At 42.5% G+C, this 25,167-nt stretch overlaps 1 protein-coding gene across 1 annotated transcript in view; it reads left to right on the forward strand.

The window, feature by feature from the left end:
- The first annotated feature begins 12,434 nt into the window (after window positions 1-12,434).
- Window positions 12,435-25,167, forward strand: part of LOC141133959 (uncharacterized) — a 246,099-nt gene continuing 233,366 nt past the window's right edge. Inside the window, exon 1 of the mRNA XM_073623565.1 lies at window positions 12,435-12,498. Within this exon, the coding sequence (XP_073479666.1) occupies window positions 12,435-12,498 (64 nt within the window). The remainder of the gene's footprint in view (window positions 12,499-25,167) is intronic.

The following is a 25,167-nucleotide window of genomic DNA, read 5'->3' on the forward strand; positions in this document are numbered from 1 at the left end:
TACCATATTGTAAAACGTTGTAATGTGTGGACCTTTGGACTGATACGGATAAAAAATGGATTTGGGTTTTAAAGAGGAGTGTTGCACTGGTGGTGACGTGGATAAGTGTTGTGTGTATAAATCCAAATTGGAAAAGGTGCCATCTAGATTAAGTTCCACCAGTTGTTCCATCATGTCAATATCAAAATTGAACTCGGCAGATGTAATCTGTGATGAAGTGGATTTATCAATATGAAAAATCTTGGTGGCCTCAGGGTGTTTAGTTTTTTGAATGTCAAGGAATCTTTTAAGTGTGAGTTGTCTTATGTATTTATTCAGATCTTTGAACAACACATAAGGATCTGGCTTTGTGGTGGGGGCAAAGTTAAGGCCCCTACTAAGTAATGTAATTTCTGCAGGGGAGAGAACCTGTTTCGAAAGATTAAAAATCTTTATAGTTTCCGAAGTTTGGAATGGTTCTTTCCTCCGCTTGCGTCATCCCCCTCTGCAGCCTCTCCATCGTGTTTTCTTTTTTGTGGAGCTGCTGGAGAGGGGTTCATTACTAAAAAAGGATCACTAGCCAAAGGGTAATGACCCATGTCTACCGATAATTGAAATCCAAAACTGACAGGATTCTGATTAGAAATAGAACAAGGGAGTGTAGGGTGGATCTGTTGTTGATTGGGAGATGTAAAATTGGATCTGGGAATAACTGTAACCTCTGTTTTGGATGAGGAAGCACTGGCTTTATTGTTGGCAGGTTCCACACCTGGTGGAAGTTGTGGTATTGTTACTGAATCCGAATGAGAAATAATCGCCGAATGTTTGTTCGACAAATTAATAGGGTGAGTGTGTTGGGAAACCTGGCACTCAGATGTACTGGGTGAGATGAGTGATGAAATAATCACTCTATTGACAGAGTCTACACAATCCTGCTGGATGGGATTGTCTCCCCTCTCTCCCCCGGACACGAGCTGATCTACAGGCATACACGCAGCGACATCACTACTAGAGGGATCTGTGCTCAACTTGCCTTTTATCCATGTAAGTGGGCACATTCGTTTTGTATAATAAAGCTTTTTATAGCATTCTGTTTTTATTGAAACATTTTTAAATTTACATAATAAAAAAAGGGAAAAAAAAGAAAAGACAAGCATTAATCTCATCCAATGGGTGCCAATAAAAAATATATACCACATTATAATAATATATCGAACATAAAACAAAGATATACCAACACACTGCAGGGGTCTCTGAAAAAAAAATAAAAATAAACAAACAAGGGAGAGACAACCCATGGTAATAGTCCAGACCCGTGATGGCAGACCCCGGAACCCCAGACGTCCCGGCCACACTCCCCTACCCTCCCCACACTCAAGGGAGGCATGGTCCCAAAACATCCCTTACACCAAGGTCCGCCACCACCGCCCAAGACCATACATCCCTAAACCCTAATAGGGATATCCCTGCCTTATTTTCCTTCATCATCCATTTAGATAAAATAAAATATATAATTTCCTACTCCTTTTCTTCAGCTCCCACAGTAATGTTAGCTATATCACACAAAACACACACACACAACACAAAAAATAAATGAAGAGAAAAAAAAAAAAAAGAGAAGAGACCATAATGTTCAGAATAAATAAACTACCCGAAATAGTTACTCAAACCAGGATCGCCTCACTCACACCGACTCTGCACTAGTTTCATATCCTACCTCTAAACCACATACAGATTCTGTAGTTCAGAGGATTCCCCTAGCACTTTCCAAGGAAGCCAAGTTTGACGACATTGTTCATACGTGTCCAATTCCTGTGATAGAAGAGTCTCCATCCTTTCAATATGGTCCATCTCTGAAATCCACTCAGTCAGCAATGGAGCATGTGCCGTTCACCAGTGGCGCGGTATTACTGCCCTTGCAGCTGTCAACCAGTGTCTTAAAAGGCCTTTTTTAATGCTTTTGTACGAGCCAGGTAAGATGGATAATAAAGTAATTTGAGGTGTGTTGGGAATAGTCACCCCAGTTGCACGAGTATGAAGCTGCAGTATCATGTCCCAAAAATGATGTACCGAAGGACATTCCCACCAAATATGTAATTGTCACGGAACGTCCCTCGCTCCGCTTGAGTGCTTCCGTCAGTATACCGCTTCCTAAGTTCTGGAACACGAGCCCAATGGATCTGGCTATAGGAACCCCCAAGAACTAGACAACACCAGTCTTGGAGTACATCAGGACTAACTCTTTATTTGAGATCTCACACACATTTATACAGCAGGCTGACTCAAAGCTAACCTAATTAACATGAGCTAATTTACTAAAAAATTTACCCAGACCATATGACAGACTTGTGGGCACCGAGCTTCACACAGTAGTATAAACACAATAGCTGGAGCTAATTACAATTAACAATACAAACAACAATCTCCCCCCTCCTCAGCCTAGACCATTCGTCTCCTAGCCAGTGCTGGTGGCTAATGTGATCAGCTCTCTCAATTAACATAAACACAGGTAGTTGGAGTTGATGACACCAGCATCTCCTCACAGGATGTGTCCCAACAGAATGAATCAGTCTTATCAGCAGGGGGCTGCTGGAGGAATCCCCCCTCCCTCTTCAGGGACACAAATCCATAGCAAGGAGTCCCCAACAGAATCAAACAACATACAATATATACATATATATATATATATATATATATATATACGACTGAGTCCGATTAGTACAGTTCAGACTGGATTTCTCATTCACCTCACAAAGAGTATTGTTCCATTGAAAATCCAGGGCCCATAATCAAAAGGCAACAGGCTTGCATTCAGTCCTCTCCAACAGCCTCTGTCCTGGCTAGGTCTGTCACATTTCTCCCCTTTCGGCAGGAGACTAACACAGGAGGAGACCCCAGACGGGTTGACTCCGAAGTTAGTCCATAGTTCCAGTCCTCTACTGCCTGTACCCACACAGTACCCCAAACAAATTGTTCCAAACAGAGTATTACTCACCCAGCCATCCTCTGCCTCTCTCAGAGAACATATCCGCCGCTGGGGAGAGGCCCAGACTGGCCCTTCTCCCTGGAGTCCTTTCTGCCGCTGGAGAGAAGACAGGGGGACAGGGCTCACTCCATCCTGCTGTTGGGGATCTGGGCCGACTGCCCAGCATCCCTGGGGTATACAGGTGGGGACTGAAGCCCCATCCACCGACACCAGATCAAGCTGCAGTTGTGAGGTGATGACTGCATTCTCTCCTTGGATCCTGATCTGCAGCTCGCGATAGACTGCCACCTCCTCACCTTGGGCCTCCACAATTGCAGCAGGTGTGGGGCAGAGGTCTTGGACCCTCTGTCCGGTTGCCAGCATTTCTGCTGGGGGTTTGCCAGGTGGTTCCTCCTCTACAGAAACGTCTATTAAATCCCCAGTCTCTGGAATTGGTAAAAGTGTGGGACAGAGGTCTTGGACCCTCTGTTCAGTTACCAGATCTTCAGCTGGAGAAGTTTGTTTTAACTCCATAGATGCTGCTGGCAGAAAATCACATGTCCCTGTCAGTGTTGTGGGAGAAAGGCCGACTACCTCTTCTCTCAAGAAGGCCGAAGCCACTGTTGGTGCTGGGCAGAGCACAGTGAACTTTGGCCCTGATAGCAGCTCTTCTGCTGGAGGCTCATCAGGTTGTTCTTCCTCAGCAGAAAAGTCTATCAAATCCCATGTCTCTGCAACTGATGTCTGGGGATATAAGTTCACCATCTCCTGTCCATGGAACCCAGAAGATGCTATCATTTCTGGGCAGAGGTTAGCAGAGCTCTGCCCTGTTGTCAGCACTTCAGGTTTGGGGACGGCAATCTTCAGATTTTCCACTGCCGATTCTCTGGCATGCTGCTGAACTTGTTCTAGCTGTGTCCTGTATGCCCTTTCCAGATGCTGCTCCTTCCTTAGCAAATGGTCCAGATCAGGTTTGAGCTCTGAGACCCCTGCAAGACCGAGCATAGCCTCTCTATATTCTCGCAGTTCCTCAAGGTCAGGTTCCCCTTCATCACCAAACATAAAATGATCTGTAAGGCTCTCCCACAGCAATCCAGGGCCTCCAAAGTCATATCCCTCCGGAAAGCATTCTGTTGTCTCCCCTAAATATCCCTCCTCTGCGTGCCATTGCAGAGCCCGATAACGATTGTCCAGCTCTATCTCCTGCTGGACCAGCCTGTCCAACTCAGTCACCCATTGCTCCTGAGGCCGCTCTCCCAGGAATGCCATCCGCAATGCCCGTTGGTCACTGGCCTGTTGCTCTTGGGTGGGAAAGCACTTGCCCTGTTTTATACCAGCAAGCTGAAGGGCTCCAATCCAGAGCTTCACCCGAATTAGCTGCCTGAGCTCCAGGTATTCATCCTCAGACACCGTCCTGGTGTATGTTGAAAGGATGATCCGCAGCAGCCCCGGGAACTCTGATGCCAGGTCCATATCTCCGCTGGGGTGACTGAAGTCTGCTATGCTAATCTTGGATCCAGTTGGAGGTTTGGATGTCCCAGACTGCAGGAAGCTTTCCCGCTGCTTGCCACCAATGTCACGGAACGTCCCTCACTCCGCTTGAGTGCTTCCGTCAGTATACCGCTTCCTAAGTTCTGGAACACGAGTCCAATGGATCTGGCTATAGGAACCCCCAAGAACTAGACAACACCAGCCTTGGAGTACATCAGGACTAACTCTTTATTTGAGATCTCACACACATTTATACAGCAGGCTGACTCAAAGCTAACCTAATTAACATGAGCTAATTTACTAAACAATTTACCCAGACCAGATGACAGACTTGTGGGCACCGAGCTTCACACAGTAGTATAAACACAATAGTTGGAGCTAATTACAATTAACAATACAAACAACAATCTCCCCCCTCCTCAGCCTAGACCATTCGTCTCCTAGCCAGTGCTGGAGGCTAATGTGATCAGCTCTTTCAATTAACATAAACACAGGTAGTTGGAGTTGATGACACCAGCATCTCCTCACAGGATGTGTCCCAACAGAATGAATCAGTCTTATCAGCAGGGGGCTGCTGGAGGAATCCCCCCTCCCTCTTCAGGGACACAAATCCACAGCAAGAAGTCCCCAACAGAATCAAACAACATACAATATATACATATATATACGACTGAGTCCGATTAGTACAGTTCAGACTGGATTTCTCATTCACGAAGAGTATTGTTCCATTGAAAATCCAGGGCCCATAATCAAAAGGCAACAGGCTTGCATTCAGTTCTTTCCAACAGCCTCTGTCCCGGCTAGGTCTGTCACAGTAATGAACAACCTTTGGCAGAATGACAACGCCAACACAGGTCTGAGACATTTGGATTGGGTTTATAGTTTATCCCAGGTACTCAATAAATGTGCTGTAAGAAAGGATACCGAGGAAGGTGGGCCCCGGGCAGAGATATCTAGCCAGGGAAGCGCCTGGAGATCCAAGGGAGCAATTGACTGTTCTATGTGTACCCATTGTTTAAGATGGGAGTGATGGAACCAGTTTACTAGTCTAGTTAACACTGTTGCAACGTGGTAGTAGTATAGGTCGGGTGCCCCTGCGCCCCCCTTTGCTTTGGGGAGAGATAGAATTCTCCTTTGCAATCTAGGTCTATTACATCCCCAGATAAACCTTGTAAAGGTAGATTGTAGAATGGTAAAAAAGGAAAGGGGGACCGCTATAGGTATGGTTTGGAAAAGGTAGAGAAAGCGTGGTATTATTTCCATTTGACGTGGTGATAGAGAGACATTAAGAATTTCTGATTTGGACAAATTTACTTCAAAATTGCTCAGAGCTCCAAAACACTGAAATTCATACAGAATAGATGGCATGGAAACATGTGGGTTGGTAATGTAGAGTAGCAGATCGTCAGCAAATACTGCTTCACCTCCTGCCCATCTAATGGTATGCCTGAGATACAAGGATTTTGTCTAAGAGCAGTTACCAAATGTTCCATTACTAAAACAAACAGGAGGAGAGACAGCGGACATCCCTGACATGTAGGAGATAACGATTGATTGATCCGTATTCTTGCTCTTGGCTTGGTATAGAGTGCCATAATTTTTCTTAACAGAGCTGGTCCTAGTCCTATTTGAATCAAAGTTTGTTCCAAAAACGGCCACCCAACACGATCAAATGCCTTCTCAGCATCCACAGAGAGAAGGCAAGCTGGCATCTTTGCTGACTGGGTATATTCAATGAGTAAAAGGGATTTAAGCGTGTTATCGCGTGCTTCTCTCCCCTGTACAAACCCAACTTGATCTGTATGTACCAGATTGGGAATATGGGATTGAAGACGTGAGGCAATCAATTTGGCATATATCTTGATATCTACCCCAATTAAGGATATAGGACGATAGCTAGAACACAGGTTTAAATCCTTATCAGGTTTAGGAAGAGATGTGCGCCTCTAATGTCTGGGGTACAAACCCATTAATATCAGATATGATATTAAACACTCAAAGCATACACGGTGTAATAGAATCCTTATTAGATAAAATTTTGATGTAAAACCATTGGGCCGGGACTTACCCGATGGTGTATTCTTAATCACTTCCAATAATTCCTCGAGTAAAAACGGGGAGTCCAGAGAATTCCCACTATTTACATCTAATATTGGTATAGCAGTTTCAGACACATATTCCTGTATACGACGACCAAGAGAATCAAGGTCGCACGATGGTGGGGGAGTAAGATTGTACAATGCTGTGAAATAATCACAGAATGCCTTTTGAAGAAGGATTGGATCTGAAGTAATTTCTCCAGATGGTAACGCAATGCTAGGTATAAAAGTCACTGGGGATCGGGGATGCAAAGACCTTGCAAGTGATCTCTCAGCCTTATCTCCATACCGGTACTTTCCCAGGGCATATCTACATTGACTTTTACAGTGGGAAACCTCCAAAGACTGCAGCAAAGATGACCGTACCAAATATATATCAGCCAATAGCTCCGGGGTTGGGGTCTTTTTGTGTGAGCTCTCCAACGCCCGAAGTTTTGACAGGTCGTCCTGTATAGTTGCTGATCTTTCTTTTTTTAAGTGAGCTCCATGTTGGATAAATAGTCCTCTTACTACCGCTTTCAAGGCCTCCCACTGTATAGGTAATGGGGCCTCGTCGTGTTCATGGTCAGCGATAAAATTCTTGATCGCTGCCAAAACTGCCTGATGACATAATGGGTCTAGCATAAGGGTTTCGTTTAAACACCATGACCAATCAGACCGTGGGGTCTGGGGTGGTTGTATTGTCAAAAAAAGAGGTGAGTGATCAGACCAGATGAAAGACCCAATGTCCATTATTAGGTTCCATTCCAATAGTTGTGTTCCCGTGAAAAAATAATCTAGCCTACAATAGGATTGGTGGACTGGGGAATAGTATGTATAATCCTGCTTTTTAGGATTTAAAATACGCCATAAGTCAAGCAATCGGTGTCCAAACAACTCTCTTTTCAGAGCTCTCAACCGACTGTAAGAGATATTTGATCGCTGAGAGGAGGTGTCCAGTTGGGGTTCTAGAACCATATTAAAATCTCCTCCTACAAGGATTGTGCCCTCTGCAAATTCTGTCAAGAGATGGAGATATTATGTAATTGCCGTTATTTGATCATAATTAGGAATATAGAATAATAAAGCTTTTAAACGGATTCTGACTTAGAGGCGCTTCTCTTTTGCTTTTTTCCTTAAGCATTAGGGGGGGCTGAGGGGGGAGCTGCCCACTGAAGATTTTTGACCTTCATGCATAGAGTGTATAAAGGTAAAAAACCTTTAGCCTTTACAACCTCTTTAAGAAGGCAGATTTGTATACAAGAAATTCCTGGCTAAAGCCTACCAGGAAGCCAATAATTTCAGCAGTGTTGCTCTCCTTGATCCCCCACTCTGCTCAGTGGTTCCTCCTGCCTACCTTCACATCTACTGTATGCTGTATGCTTTAATATTTAACATTGACTGCACATCAATAACCTGGATAGGTTTCCTGATAGTGACAACAATGGACCATGCCTGAGCAATGTGTGTCATCATGATCTGACATCACAGTGAAATAATTTGCAGATTTTTTTATTTTTATTTTTATAATAATCGATCATTTTAAACTAAATTGGAAATATCTATATAACAATTATCTTATAACAAAATATGCAAGTTTTTGCCCACACAAGATAAATAAAAACCATGGATAAATTTTAAAATCTACATCATATCCTGCTCTCATGAGTTCCACTCTAGCGTACTGCTGCATTTAAAGAGGTACAGATAGACACCTGGATATTCATTGGGATGTAATATGTTTACAGCAAATGTGCATATTTGATATAATATTTAATTTAGTATGTCAGTTGTGCTTTCAGGAGGTATACTACAATATGGAGCCCTGCACCCAATTGCTTGTGGATTGAAGATGTAGTAGTGTCTGCGTTATCACACTGACATAATATATTTGGCACGCTCTCTTTTTTTTCTTTATGTCTGTGTGGTCTGAGTACTGTACACATTGTCTACCTTTATACCAATATTTGTTACAGGGATTAATGGGTGGAACTTGTGAGAGTGGGGTATGGGGGAAATATTTACAGCGCCTTGAAAAAGTAATCATACCCCTTGACATTTTACACATTTGTCATATTACAACCGATAAAGTGAATGTATTTTATTGGGATTTTCTGTGATAGACCAACATAAAGTGGCTTCTCACAAACTGCAAACGGGACTTCTTATGGCTTTCGTTCAACAATGGCTTTCTTCTTGCCACTCTTCCATAAAGGCCAGATTTGTGGAGTGCACAACTAATAGTTGTCCTGTGGACAGATTCTCCCAACTGAGCTGTGGATCTCTGCAGCTCCTCCAGAGTTACCATGGGCCTCTTGGCTGCTTCTCTGATTAATACTCTCCTTGTCTGTCAGTTTAGGTGGACAGCCATGTTGTGGTAGGTTTGTAGTTGTGTTATACTCTTTCCATTTTCAAATGATGGATTGAACAGTGCTCTGTGAGATGTTCAAAGCTTGGGATATTTTTTTTATAACCTAACCCTGCTTTAAACTTCTCCACAACTTTATACTTGACTTGTCTGCTGTGTTCCTTGGCCTTTATGATGCTGTTTGTTCACTAAGGTTCTCTAACAAACCACTGAGAGCTTCACAGAACAGCTGTATTTATACTGAAATTAAATTGCACACAGGTGAACTCTATTTACTAATTAGGTGATTTCTGAAGGCAATTGGTTCCACTAGATTTTAGTTAGGGGTATCAGAGTAAAGAGGGCTGAATACAAATGCACGCCACACTTTTCACATATTTATTTGTAAACAATTTTGAAAACCTTTTATCATTTTCCTTCCACTTCACATATATGTGCCACTTTGTGTTGGTTTATCAAATAAAAGCCCAATAAAATTATTTCATGTTTTTGGTTGTAACATGCCTAAATGTGGAAAATGTCAAGGGGTATGAATACTTTTTCAAGGCACTGTTATATGTGACCATGGTTTTTATCTACCTTGTGGGTACAATAAATGTTGTATATTTGTGACAAAAAGTTTCACTTACTGTTTTTGTTTTAATTTTGTTTTGAATTAATTTATATTTAGTATTATAATTATTGGTGGGTAAACAATGGTGATGTGTTAAGCCTGGATTTCAGGTATTTTTGTGGGTGGTTAAACTGTCCAGCTACGTATAAAAAATAAAGCTATGTATTTATATACAGTGCCTTGCAAAAGTATTTACCCCCTTGGCATTTTTCGTGTTTTGTTGCCTCACAACCTGGAATTAACATTGATTGTTTGAGGATTTGCATCATTTAATTTACAGAACATGCCCAGTACTTTGAAGACAACTAGGACAAAATAACAGAAAAATTCAACGTGCAAAACTATTCACCCCCCTATAGTCAATACTTTGTAGAGCCACCTTTTGTGGCTATCACAGCTCCGAGTCACTTTGGATAAGTCTCTATGAGCTTGCCACATCTTACCACTGGGATTTTGGTACAGGTTTTGCTCCAGAATATCCCTGTATTTAGCACCATCCATCTTTCCCTCAACCTTGACCAATTTCCCAGTCCCGACCGCTGAAAAACATCCCCACAGCATGATGCTGCCACCACCATGTTTCACTGTAGGGATGGTGTTCTTTGGGTGATGTGTTGTGTTGGGTTTGCGCCAGACATAGTGTTTTCTTTGATGGCCAAAAAGTTACATTTTAGTCTCATCAGACCAGAGCACCTTCCTTCATACATTTTTTGTAAACTCAAAACGTGCCATTTTGTTTTTTGCTGAAAGTAATGGCTTTCTTCTGGCCACTCTGCCATAAAGCCCAACCAATGGAGTGTACGGATTATTGTCGTCCTATGTACAGATCCGCCAGTCTCTGCTGTGGAACTCTGCAGCTCCTCCAGGGTTACCTTAGGTCTCTGTGCTAGATTAATGCCCCCCTTGCCTGGTCCATGAGTTTTGGTGTGTGGCCGTCTCATACATACGCACATGTCAATGATCAGTTTTTTATTTCTGAAAAATAGTTCTATGTATAGATTTTTCTAATTTTAATTCACCAACTTAGATTATTGTGTTCTGATCCATCACATATAATTCAGATTAAAAAAACATTGAACTAAAGGCTGTAACGTAACAAATTTGGTAAAAAGCCTAGGAGGGTGAATACTTTTGCAAGGCACTGTACACACACAGACACACACCAGTGATAAATCATGCAGTTCGTCTTGTGTCCAGAAGATTTTAGAAAATTCCCAAGAAGTTTCAGATCTGTAGTTTTCCTTGGTTGAGTTTTATCAGTGCGTATCAATATCTTGTTTCAGATTTTTACTAATTCTGAGTGACAGTCACAGCACATAAGAACCCTGGAATTTTTTCTTGATGGGGAGTTAAAAGTTGCTTCTCCAAAGTGTTTTTTAATGCAATGTAAAATTCCTTAAAGAGAATGACAAAATAAGCTTACACAGCAATCTGCAGTCTCAAATTACTATAACTGTTGGATCATTTATGAAAAATATATATATTTGATCATTTGACTCATTAATTTCAGAGGTAGAGGTCACCTTATCTCTGATGGCTGTTCAGCTTGATTCCTTACTATTAGTAAGCCTTACACGAAGAGACCAATGGAGGCCATTATGAATACAGTGTACCTCTAGGCATGAATAGAGCCACGACACACACATGCAGTATAAAGAGGAGATGACTGGGAAACTTGTTGGAGCGAAAAATGACTGGATCTGGTGGAAGGAAACAGAAAAGCCTTGCTTGTTAAACTTTGTTACTGGGGCAAAGCTTTCTCTGACTTTATATCTAAACTCCACCAAATGCAACCCCCACCTTTTCCAAGGCGTGCCTTTACTAGTCATTAGAGTGTACACACTTGCCAGTATTGTGTGAAAACAGCAACTCATTGAAATCTCCAATTACTGATGGTTTACATTAACCGGAAGTGATGTGATTGGAGATCTCGATGAATTGGCTATTTTGACAGAACACTTGCACTTCATTGGTATTGCTTCCTTAGGCACTTTATAGGCCACAACAAGGTCTCCTTAAATAAAAGCTTCCTATATAATGAAAAAGCAGTTAAAAGATGATATAAGTACACAAGTTATTGTGTTTCAATGTTACTTTAGATAGACTATGCAACTTAAGCCCCTCATTAGAAGAAGTGGTTTATGTGTTCCCTTTACCTTCTGCACTAATATCAACTACTCATCAATGTGAATAAGCTGTTACCTTGTGTACCTGTGAACTAAAGAATAGATGGAGCATCTTGTCCTTATTTGAGGCCAGCTGCTTATTATTCAATATATTAGGTTTGCAGAGTGTGCATTCATCTGTTCAGCTTTTAGTATGTTTTGCAGAATTTGGGAAGTACCTAAAACAGGACTGTGATAAAGAAGCACAAATATATTTGTAAAGAAAAAAATAAATCATAAGCAGTTTTGTCTGCTAAAGCTTAATTGTTGGTAGACTGCTTTTTATGCCATATTAACTAGATATGATTTAGGTGGCGTTAGCAAAAAAAGGTGCAAAAAGTGCATTTAACCAGAGCACAGATAGAGGAAGCCACCTTTACATTAAAGTAATAACAGCATGTTTCGGATAATTTGTTATTATTCGTAGAGTGTCGATATTCGCTATACTGAATCTCGAATTATGTCGAGTTCATTCGTTATATCCGCTATAATTTCTTTCGTATTAGTTGAAATTCGATATTTATGTATGTATATATTTTCGTGATAATGATTCGTAGTTTGGAAAGTCGTTTGTTTATTGAATCTATTAACACACACAATGACAATATCTTTTCTCCTCTGCTCAAATACAATACAACACCCTTCTCACTCAGTTCTCAGGAATTCACTTCGCCAGTAATCCAACCTCCAGCACAAAATGAATCAGCTGATTGGACTGTAAATTTACTTTGAGTTGACCTTTTGTTTCATTAGATCTTTAATGAATTACCGAAGCATGACGAATGAATTCCTTATATTCGCTATAATTTCTTTCATATTAGTTGAAATTCGACATTTATGTAAGTAAATTGATTTGTGATAATGATTTGTAGTTTGGAAAGTCATTTGTTTATTGAATCTATTAACACACAATGACAATATCTCTTCTCCTCTGCTCAAATACAATACAACACCCTTTTCACTCAGTTCTCAGGAATGCACTTTGCCAGTAATCCAACCTCCAGCACAAACTTAATCAGCTGATTGGACTGTAAGATTTACTTTCAGTTGACCTTTTGTTTCATTAGATCTTTAATGAATTACCGAATCATGTCGAATTCATTCGTTATATTCGCTATAATTTCTTTCGTGTTAGTTGAAATTCGTTATTTTTTAACGGTTGGTGCGCCCCCTTTTATGGTAGTAAGTATGCACCCTTTATGTTGGTCAGTGTATGCACCCATTGTTATGCTCACAGCCTGTGCACCCTTTGTTGTGGTCAATGTGTGACCCCTTCACGGTGGTCAGCATGAGCTCCTTTTATTGTGGTCAGTGTATCTCCCCTTTATTGTAATGTGTCTCTGCCCCCTTTATTTTGGTCAACATGTGCCCCATATTGATGGTCAGTGGTTATTGCCCCCCCCTTTCATTGGTGGTCAGTGGGAGCAGAGTTTATACATGCACACTTACCTGCGCAGCACTGCACAGGTCCCGCGTCAATGGTACATTGGAAACTAGCAGCCCAACACTTTGGCTACTCTCCCAGGCCACCAATCAGAGATTCTCCTGTACTTGGGCAAGCAGTGAAGCATCTTTAACATTACAGAATGTCTAGTTGAATGTTACTAACTACTAGCAGCCATACTTTTGAAAAGGATCCTCAAAGTTTCTCATTTCCTAAATACACTGTAAGTAGGTACCTTATCCTTTCCTTTGTGCTCCTTTATTATTTCACTGTCTTAGATACTTCTCATTTATGTTCCTTATTCTCCTCTCCTCGCTCCTGAATGACATTTCCATAACAGGTTCCTTACATCAACAAGATAATAAATTTAAAACCCTGAACCTGGCGCCCCTTTAGGGGGACCTCAGTAGGTAATAAATATCTCTGATCAGCTTTGAATGACAGGACCAAGAGTAGTACATACTCCCTTATGACACATAATGTACATATTGGCAGCTTTGTGCTCGTTAAACAACCAGTAGGTGGGGCATTTGCCTAAAAATCGGCCACATAAATATGGCATTATGCAGACTTAAACTGCATGTATAAAATTGAATGTATAGTAGGTATTATCTACAAAAAAATGGTAAAAATGCGCAAAAATGTAGACCTTTTATTTTGTCTAGCAAATATTGCTACAGATTGCAAGGTTTGCTATCTATGCCTCACCTCTATTCTGACACTAGATAGCTTTATGAACCCCGTTTAGAAGCTGCAGCATTGTATTGGAAGAGAGGCCATCATTCTAAACCACAAAAATAAAAGTCAGAAAAAAAGTCAGAAGTCACTAACAAATGCTACTGTTGCTGGCCGGATAGGGAAAAAAAAAAAAAAGGAATAAAAATTCAAATGTCTGAAGAAGATAACAAGGAAAAAGCAGCATCAGCATCACTGTAGGACCTGGCTAGAGCTGCGGCAGTAGATTGAATGAGGATGATTAGGATTCAGGAGAAAAAAGGGATTACAAAGTCATGGGGAAGCCGTGAGCTGCGTAGATATGGACCAGTAAAAAGAGCAAGCTATTTGTCCAGATGAGAAGGCTTAGGGAAAACCTGATATGTATTTGGCTTGATGTACAGCCTTTGGCACACACAAGCTTCTACAGTGCATGTACATAAGCGTCTGAGTCTTCTGAAACAACTGCTTTTATTAGCTGTGGGACAAAGAAGACAATTCACAGGTTAGCCTAGGAGTGATGCAGCATACTATGGTCAAACCTGCTGGATGTCATACCGATATATAAAAAGTGCACAGACCTTTTGCTGCAAAATATCATGTGGTCCACCAAACATTTCTGAATTCCCACTTTGAGAAAACTGGCCTTAGTCTTGTCATAGTTAAACTGGTTGAAAAAAGACCCATCCTGGAAGTCCATCCAGTTCAACCAAGATAGAAAAAAAAACACATACACAAATAGAAAACCTCCATATATACAATCCTATACCCACAGTTGATCGTGTCTTTGAGGATTGATTTAATCATCTATTTCAATTATATCTCTTTAACCACTTGCCTACCAGGCACTTACACCCCCTTCCTGCCCACGCCATTTTTCAGCTTTCAGCGCTGTCGCACTTTGAATGACAATTACACGGTCACGCTACACTGTACCCAAACACTTTTTTTATCATTTTCTTCACACAAATAGAGATTTATTTTGGTGGTATTTAATCACTGCTGGGTTTTTTTTTTTTTTTTTTACAAAAAAAAAAAAAAATTTGAAAAATAAATGTTTTTTACTTTTTTTCTGTCAGTAAATTTTGTAACTAAGTAATTTTTCGCCTTCACTGATGTGCGCTGATGAGGCAGCACCGATGGGCACTGATAGGCTGAACTGGTGGGCATTGATGAGGTGGCACTTATGGCCACTGATGAGGCGGCACTTATGGGCACTGATGAGGTGGCACTAATATGCCACACTTATGGGCACTGATAGATGGCACTGATATGTGGCACTAGTGAGCACTGATAGGCGGCACTGATGGGCACTAATAGGCGGCACTGGTGGGCACTGATAGGTGGCAGTGGCGGGCACTGATATGTGGCACTGGTGGGCACGGATAGGCATTACATATGGGCACTGATGGGCATTGATGGGTGGCACTGATGGGCTACACTGATGGACATTGATGGACAGCAGTGATGGGCATTGATGGGCAGCACTAATAGACGGTACTGATTGCCAACACTGACTGGCATGGCTAATGGGCACTGATTGGTGGCACTTGTGGGCAGTGGTGGGCACTGATTGCTGCCACTGGTGGGCACTGTATGCTGGCATTGGTGGGCAGTGGTGGTCACTCTTTATGACACTGTATTTATTTATTGTAATCAGGGCACTGATGATCAGTGCCCTGATTACATTCCTACATGTCCCCCTGTGAGGAGATGCCGCTGATCGGCTCTCCTCTCCTCACACACTGTCAGTGTGGGGCGAGGAGAGGCGATTACTGGCGCTTCCTTGCTTACATGTGACCAGCTGTGATTGGATATAGCCGACCACATGGTTAACCACTTGCCGAACGCCTAACGCAGATATACTGCGGCAGAATGGCACGTGACCTGCCTCCCATGGGCGGTCGGTTTCGTTAGGGGAGCGATCCAGGCTGAGGGGGAGACCACTCATTCGTGGCCACCCCCTCGCGATCGCTCCCCACGAATGAGAATCTTCCTCTGCTGCTGTATAGTAAACAGCGGCGGAGGAAGTGATCTCATCGCTCCTCGGCTCGGTATTTTCCGTTCCGGCGCCGAGGAGAGAAGACATCGATGTGAGTGCACAACACACACACATACAGTAAAACACACCAGGCACACATTACACCCCCCATCACCCCCCGATCACCCCCCCCCCCCGGTCACAGTTTTCTTTTTCAGATTACTGCATTGGTGTCAGTTTGTGACAGTTAGTGTGGTAGGGCAGTTAGTGTTAGCCCCCTTTAGGTCTAGGGTACCCCCCTAACCCCCCCTAATAAAGTTTTAACCCCTTGATCACCCCCCATCGCCAGTGTCACTAAGCGATCATTTTTCTGATCGCTGTATTAGTGTCACTGGTGAAGCTAGTTAGGGAGGTAAATATATAGGTTCGCCGTCAGCGTTTTATAGCGTCAGGGACCCCTATATACTACCTAATAAAGGTTTTAACCCTTTGATTGCCCCCTAGTTAACCCTTTCACCAGTGATCACCGTATAAGTGTTACGGGTGACGCTGGATAGTTAATTTATTTTTTATAGTGTCAGGGCACCCGCCATTTATTACCTAATAAAGGTTTAGCCCCCTGATCGCCCGGCGGTGATATAACTTAGGTTTTAGGGTCAGATAGGGTCTGCGTTGCCCCAGGCAGCGCCAGATTAGGGCCAGTACTGCTAACACCCACGCACGCAGCATACGCCTCCCTTAGTGGTATAGTATCTGAACGGATCAATGTCTGATCCAATCAGATCTATACTAGCGTCCCCAGCAGTTTAGGGTTCCCAAAAACGCAGTGTTAGCGGGATCAGCCCAGATACCTGCTAGCACCTGCATTTTGCCCCTCTGCCCGGCCCAGCCCAGCCCACCCAAGTGCAGTATCGATCGATCACTGTCATTTACAAAACACTAAACGCATAACTGCAGCTTTCGCAGAGTCAGGCCTGATCCCTGTGATAGCTAACAGTTTTTTTGGTAGCCTTTTGGTGAACTGGCAAGCACCAGCCCCAGGCAGCGTCAGGTTAGTGCCAGTACCGCTAACACCCACGCACGCACCTTACACCTCCCTTAGTGGTATAGTATCTGAACGGATCAATATCTGATCTGATCAGATCTATACTAGTATCCCCAGCAGTTTAGGGTTCCCAAAAACGCAGTGTTAGCGGGATCAGCCCAGATACCTGCTAGCACCTGCATTTTACCCCTCCGCCCAGCCCAGCCCACCCAAGTGCAGTATCGATCGATCACTGTCACTTACAAAACACTAAACACATAACTGCAGCGTTCGCAGAGTCAGGGCTGATCCCTGCGATCGCTAACAGTTTTTTTGGTAGCGTTTTGGTGAACTGGCAAGCACCAGCGGCCTAGTACACCCCGGTCATAGTCAAACCAGCACCGCAGTAACACTTGGTGACGTGGCAAGTCTCATAAGTGCAGTTCAAGCTGGTGAGGTGGCAAGCACAAGTAGTGTCCCGCTGCCACCAAGAAGAAGACAAACACAGGCCCGTCGTGCCCATAATGCCCTTCCTGCTGCATTCGCCAATCCTAATTGGGAACCCACCACTTCTGCAGCACCCGTACTTCCCCCATTCACATCCCCAACCAAATGCAGTCGGCTGCATGAGAGGCATTCTCTTTATGTCCTCCCAAATACCCCTACCCAACGAACCCCCCCAAAAAAGATGTCTTGTCTGCAGCAAACGCGGATATAGGCGTGACACCCGCTATTATTGTCCCTCCTGTCCTGAAAATCCTGGTCTTTTCATTGGTAAATGTTTTGAACGCTACCATACACTAGTTGAGTATTAGCGTAGGGTACAGCATTGCACAGATTAGGCGCACTTTCACAGGGTCTCCCAAGATGCCATCGCATTTTGAGAGACCTGAACCTGGAACCGGTTACAGTTATAAAAGTTACAGTTACAAAAAAAAGTGTAAAAAAAAAAAAAAACACACAAAAAAATATATAAAGTAAAAAAAACAAAAATAGTTGTTGTTTTATTGTTCTCTCTCTCTATTCTCTCTCTATTGTTCTGCTCTTTTTTACTGTATTCTATTCTGCAATGTTTTATTGTTATTATGTTTTATCATGTTTGCTTTTCAGGTATGCAATTTTTTTATACTTTACTGTTTACTGTGTTTTATTGTTAACCATTTTTTTGTCTTCAGGTACGCCATTCAGCTGCAGCGCGGATTTATTTATCTTGGCAGCAACAGCGTTTGCTCCCACGATACATAAAGCCGTGACTGCAGCGGAGGTGATATATGCCGAAGCATGGGGGCAGCAGGGACGGAGGAGCGATTTGCTCCTACCTTTTGCGGGAGGATGCCCCCATGCTTCGGCATATATATACGGTGCATGTATGCCCATCATTGGAAGTGGGTGGATGAAGGGAGGTATTCTAATGGTGGGCATACCCACCAATCAATCTCTTTTTTTCGTTCAGCCCACAGGCTGCATGAAAAAAAAAGATTACAATATATGCCCAACAAGGACCAGCAACGTACTGGTATGTTGCTGGACTTTGAGTGGTTATACCAGAATGATGCCTGCAGGTTTAGGTATCATCTTGGTATCATTCTTTTCAGCCAGCGGTCGGCTTTCATGTAAAAGCAATCCTAGAGGCTAATTAGCCTCTAGACTGCTTTTACAAGCAGTGGGAGGGAATGACCCCCCTCCCACCGTCTTCCATGTTTTTCTCTGGCTCTCCTGTCCCAACAGGGAACCTGAGAATGCATCCGGTGATTCCACCAGCTGACCATAGAGCTGATCAGAGACCAGAATGGCTCCAATCATCTCTATGGCCTAAGAAACCGGAAACTACGAGCATTTCATGACTTAGATTTCGCCAGATGTAAACAGCGCCATTGGGAAATTGGGAAAGCATTTTATCACACCGATCTTGGTGTGGTCAGATGCTTTGAGGGCAGAGGAGAGATCTAGGGTCTAATAGACCCCATTTTTTTCAAAAAAGAGTACCTGTCACTACCTATTGCTATCATAGGGGATATTTACATTCCCTGACATAACAATAAAAATGATTAAAAAAAAAAAAATGAAAGGAACAGTAAGATAAAAAAGCAAAAAAAAATAATAAAGAAAAAAAAAAAAAAAAGCACCCCTGTCCCCCCCTGCTCTCGCGCTAAGGCGAACGCAAGTATTGGTCTGGCGTCAAATGTAAACAGCAATTGCATCATGCATGTGAGGTATCACCGCGAAGGTCAGATCGAGGGCAGTAATTTTAGCAGTAGACCTCCTCTGTAAATCTAAAGTGGTAACCTGTAAAGGCTTTTAAAGGCTTTTAAAAATGTATGTAGTTTGTCGCCACTGCACGTTTGTGCACAATTTTAAAGTATGTCATGTTTGGTATCCATGTACTCAGCCTAAAATCATCTTTTTTATTTCATCAAACATTTGGGCAATATAGTGTGTTTTAGTGCTTAAAATTTTAAAAAGTGTGTTTTTTCACACACATTTTCAAAAAATGCGTTTGAAAAATCGCTGCACGAACACTGTGTGAAAAAAAAATGAAACACCCACCATTTTAATCTGTAGGGCCTTTGCTTTAAAAAAAATATATAATGTTTGGGGGTTCAAAGTAATTTTCTTGCAAAAAAATTTTTTTTTTCATGTAAACAAATAGTGTCAGAAAGGGCTTTGTCTTCAAGTGGTTAGAAGAGTGGGTGATGTGTGACATAAGCTTCTAAATGTTGTGCATAAAATGCCAGGACAGTTCAAACCCCCCCCAAATGACCCCATTTTGGAAAGTAGATACCCCAAGCTATTTGCTGAGAGGCATGTCGAGTCCAAGAAAAATTTTATATTGTGACACAAGCTGCAGGAAAAAGACATTTTTTTTTTGCACAAAGTTGTCACTAAATGATATATTGCTCAAACATGCCATGGGAATATGTAAAATTACACCCCAAAATACATTCTGTTGCTTCTCCTGAGTACGGGGATACCACATGTGTGGGACTTTTTGGGAGCCTAGCCGCATACGGGACCCCAAAAACCAAGCACCGCCTTAAGGGTTTCTAAGGGTGTAAATTTTTGATTTCGCTCCTCACTGCCTATCACAGTTTCGGAGGCCATGGAATACCCAGATGGCACAACTCCCCCCCCCAATGACCCTATTTTGGAAAGTAGACACCCCAAGCTATCTGCTGAGAGGTATGGTGAGTATTTTGCAGACCTCGCTTTTTGTCACAAAGTTTTGAAAATTGAAAAAAGAAAAAAAAGAAAATTTTTTCTTTTCTTTCTTCATTTTCAAAAACAAATGAGAGCGCAAAATACTCACCATGCCTCTCAGCAAATAGCTTGGGGTGAGGAGTGAAATCAAAAATTTACGCCCTTAGAAATCCTGAAGGCGGTGCTTGGTTTTCGGGGCCCCGTACGCGGCTAGGCTCCCAAAAAGTCCCACACATGTGGTATCCTCATACTCAGGAGAAGCAGCTAAATGTATTTTGGGGTGCAATTTCACATATGCCCATGGCCTGTGTGAGCAATATATCATTTAATGACAACTTTTTGTAAATTTTTTTTTTTTTTTGTCATTATTCAATCACTTGGGACAAAAAAAATAAATATTCAATGGGCTCAACATGCCTCTCAGCAATTTCCTTGGGGTGTCTACTTTCCAAAATGGGGTCATTTGGGGGGGGTTTGTACTGCCCTGCCATTTTAGTACCTCAAGAAATGACATAGGCAGTCATAAAATAAAAGCTGCGTAAATTGCAGAAAATGTACCCTAGTTTGTAGACGCTATAACTTTTGCGCAAACCAATAAATATACGCTTATTGACATTTTTTTTACCAAAGACATGTGCCTGAATACATTTTGGACTAAATGTATGACTAAAATTGAGTTTATTGTATTTTTTTTATAACAAAAAGTAGAAAATATCGTTTTTTTTCAAAATTTTCGGTCTTTTTCTGTTTATAGAGCAAAAAATAAAATAGCATCAAAAGAAAGCTCTATTTGTGGGAACAAAAGGACGCAAATTTCGTTTGGGTACAGCATTGCATGACCGCCCAATTAGCAGTTAAAGTGACGCAGTGCCAAATTGTAAAAAGTGCTCTGGTCAGGAAGGGGGTAAATCCTTCCGGGGCTGAAGAGGTTAAAGAGTCGCAGAAGCGGCTCTTTACACAGATCGGGGTAGCGCCGTGTCCTAGCAACACGGCGTGGCTACGATTGCAGCCCTGTGCGCCCCCGCGGGCACGCGAGAGCGGCCGTCCTGGGACGCCGTCATATGACGGCGTCCCAGAACAAGAGCTGCACCGCCCCGCCATCATTTGATGGTGGGCGGGAAGCAACCAGTTAAAGCACTGTTGATATTGCTATAATAATACAATCTTGCCATTCAGCTTTTAGGTTGGAGAATTTATTTTATATTAAAGAGGAGTTCCAGTCACCTGTGGAAAAAATAAAAGTCAGCAGCTACAAAAACTGTAGCTGCTGAGTCGCGCTGCAAATCGTGAATCCTGGATGCAGTCTTCTGGGACCTGTCAGTGTCGCAAAACACTGTAGGGGGGAGGGAGAGAGGAGAACTTCCGTTTCCGACCGTTGCAGTGGTCGGAACAGAAGTGGGAAGTGGATACCTGTCAAAATTGGGTGCCTGCTCCCCCCCACTCCTAAAAGTGCCAATTGTCCAAGAGGAGTGGGGAACAAATCCTTAAAGCGGAACTTCCCCTTTTGGGTGGAGCTCCGCTTTAACTTTACTTAAGGAAATGCCTATACATTTGTTTCTGCTCTTCTTAATGAGGACCGACATTTTGGCCCAATGTTATGCCCCAAACACTTGTGAATTTGTTACAATGACACATGTGTGTTGAACGTCAGAATTTGCTGCAAGAAATTTAGACTTTTGAAGTAGATCTCTTGCATGCCTTGACTTGTGATGTGTTTTCAAAGTGACTTCTTTTTACAAACCCTTTTACAACGAGTAAAACCAACGCCATGATTGGTGTAGAGTTTGTCAGATGACTTAACAGATCATGTGATTGGTTTTTCAAGTGATTGGCAACTATTCGGTGAAAAAATAATACTAAAAAAGGTGCGCTTAGCAAATATAAAATCAAAAACTCCTTGAATAGTGAGAAAAAATTTGGTATGTGTATCAATAAGATGCGCTATTTTTGACTGTGATGGTGTCCCCAAAATGAATGTGACAACAATACCATAAATATCTTTGGGTGAAATGAACAATGAGAAATATGTATGATTACAAAGAACCATAAAGATTAAATGAATATGATGCTAGAACATGCAAAAATATCATACACTCACCGGCCACTTTATTAGGTACACCTTGCTAGTACAGGGTTGGACCCCCTTTTGCCTTCAGAACTGCCTTAATTCTTCATGGCATAGATTCGCCAAGGTGTTGGAAACTTTTGGTGCATATTGACATGATAGCATCACGCAGTTGTTGCAGTTTTGTTGGCTGCACAACCACAATGTGAATCTCCCTTTCCACCACATCCCAAAGGTGCTCTATTGGATTGAGGTCTGGTGACTGTGGAAGCCATTGGAGCATGTTCAAGAAACGAGTGGTGAGATGATTAGAGCTTTGTGACAGTGCATTATCCTGCTGGAAGTAGCCATCAGAAGATGGGTACACTGTAGTCATAAAGGGATGGACGTGGTCAGAAAGGCCGTGGCATTTAAACAATGCTCAATTGGTACCAAGGGGCCCAAAGTGTGCCAAGAAAATATCCCCCACACCATTACACCACCAGGCTGAACCGTTGATTCAAGGCAGGATGGATTCATGCTTTCATGTTGTTTACAGAAACTTCTGACCCTACAATCTGAATGTCGCAGTTGAAATCGAGACTCATCAGACCAGACAACATTTTTCCAATCTTCTATTGTCCAATTTTGGTGAGCCTGTGCAAATTGTAGCCTCAGTTTCCTGTTCTTAGCTGATAGGAGTGGCACCTGGTGTGGTCTTCTGCTGCTGTAGCCCATCTGCTTCAAGGTTCTGCATAGATGGTATACTGCATATCTTGGTTGTAACGAGTGGTAATTTGAGTTACTGTTGCCTTTCTATCACCTCAAACCAGTCTGCCCATTCTCCTCTGACCTCTGACCTCAACAAGACATTTCCATCCACACAACTGCAGCTCACTCAATATTTTCTCTTTTTCGAACCATTCTCTGTAAACCCTAGAGATGGTTGTGCGTTAAAATCCCAGTAGATCAGTAGTTTTTTAAATACTCAGACCAACCCGTCTGGCCCCAACAAGCATGCCATGTTCAAAGTCACTTAAATCCCTTTTCTTCACCATTCTGATGCTCGGTTTGAACTTCAGAAAGTCATCCTCATCACGTCTAGATGCCTAAATGTATTGAGTTGCTGCCATGTGATTGGCTGATTAGCAATTTGTGTAAATGATGATGGGCAGTTGGAGGTGGAATTTTTAAAGATGCAAAACAAAACATCTTCGAAGAATAGCATAAAAAGTTTTGTTTTGCAGCACTGGGCATCTTTAAAAATTCCGCCCCCAACTGCCCATCATTTATAAATCCGCCCACAACATGTAGAAATCTACCCCTCACAGACATGAACTCGCCACGGGAGCGCGGGGCACAATCTGACAGAAAAATGTATTCTGTCGGCTATTGTGCGCAGGCGCCGTCTCGCTGTCACAACAGCTGATAGTAAAATCAGCTGTTGTGCTGTTCTGTATGGTGCATGCGCCGTTCGTCCCGGGCACTTATCGATAGCGGGTACTTCTCGACAGAACACCAGCATTACCATCAATACAGAAGTCCTACCAAAGCTCCGTCCTCTCCCCCCCCTTATGATCTGGCTGCAATTATAGGTGTTGACATTGCTTGCCTTCTTAAAGAGGAACTGTAGTCTGCTCACATAATCTGTAAAAAAAAAACATCTTTGCCATTCTGAAGCTTCCCTCCAACCACTTTGCATATTATTTTCTATATACTGTGATTCTGTACTTGCCAAATTTGCTGCAGAAATTTCCCTCCACTGAGTCTGGCTGCATCCATTTTAACTGTGGGCAGCCGAAGCTGCTGCCTGTTCACTTCCTGGATTTACACAGACACACAGAGAAACACAGACACACACACATACACTTATATACAGACACACACACACACACATATACAGACAGACAGACACACTCATACCTCTGCTTGCCTGCACATTTCTCCTCTCTGGATGAATACACATAGATCTCTGTAGTCTTCTATTATCTCCGCCCTAATCCAGCCCCCTCCAGCTCTGCAGTTCTGCAGCTCTGATTGGCCCTCTTATGATTCCCCCCCCCCCCCCCCCTTCCTGGCAAACTCTCATGAGCGTGAGTGAGAGAGCTGTGCATGATGTCATACGCCGAGGCTAATGACCAGACAAGAATCAGGAAGTGGGCTGTATAAGGTATTTACTGGCAGAGAAAAAATGTTGTACTATCCAAAGTTAAAACAACAAGGGCAGAGGATTTATTAGGTGGAAAGCTGAAAAAATGACTGAAGGTCCGCTTTAAGTTGGTTCTATATACAGTACAAATCATTAAATGTACAGCATTGCTACCATGGTATACAAATACAAGCTTGTCAAACTTTTACTAAAAAATAATGCAATACTGAAAGCCCCGAATAATTGCTACAGGCAGCATGCAACACTAGCAGAAATGGCAGAAATGCCACTGTAAACCTGGAGTTACAACTCTGACATATTCTGGGGGGTATATTGACAGTCTTCCACAACTTCATAAATGCAGAGTACTGTCTATTTTGATATTTGCCAACTGGCGCTTTGCAATAGCAGTAGTGCGTCAGCCCCTGTGTCTCTGTGTGAAGGTGGCAGAGCTCTTTCTTCATGTCAGAATTGCCTCACTCATGACTGGCAGTCTGATGACCGAAGATGAATAAACAAAAAGTGGCAGAAGAGGTTCAGAATCACAGATCCACAGGATAAATGAAGCAGAAGCAGGAAGGTTTTTGCACAGTGGGGTCTCAGATGCAGCTTCCTGTCCTGCATGAACATTGAGCAGCACAGAAGTGACATCACTCCGAATCTCATGTGGCTAGCAGTTAGGGTTTTACTGTGTCTAATCCCACTCCCTATGAGGCTGTAGGCATAAACAAAGGTAGATTTCTTTAGTGCAATCCTAGGATACAATAAAAATTCCTAAATGTTCCTTATAAGATAGTAAATCTACACTTTTTGAGTTCAAGTCCACTTTAACATTGTGGTTTTCAACAACATTCATCAAAGTAATGCCCTGTACACACGACAGGATTTTCCGATGGAAAATGTGTGATAGGACCTTGTTGTCGGAAATTCCGACCGTGTGTAGGCTCCATCACA

Source organism: Aquarana catesbeiana, linkage group LG03 (assembly GCF_042186555.1).
Source record: "Aquarana catesbeiana isolate 2022-GZ linkage group LG03, ASM4218655v1, whole genome shotgun sequence".
In the NCBI taxonomy this organism is placed as follows: domain Eukaryota; kingdom Metazoa; phylum Chordata; class Amphibia; order Anura; family Ranidae; genus Aquarana; species Aquarana catesbeiana.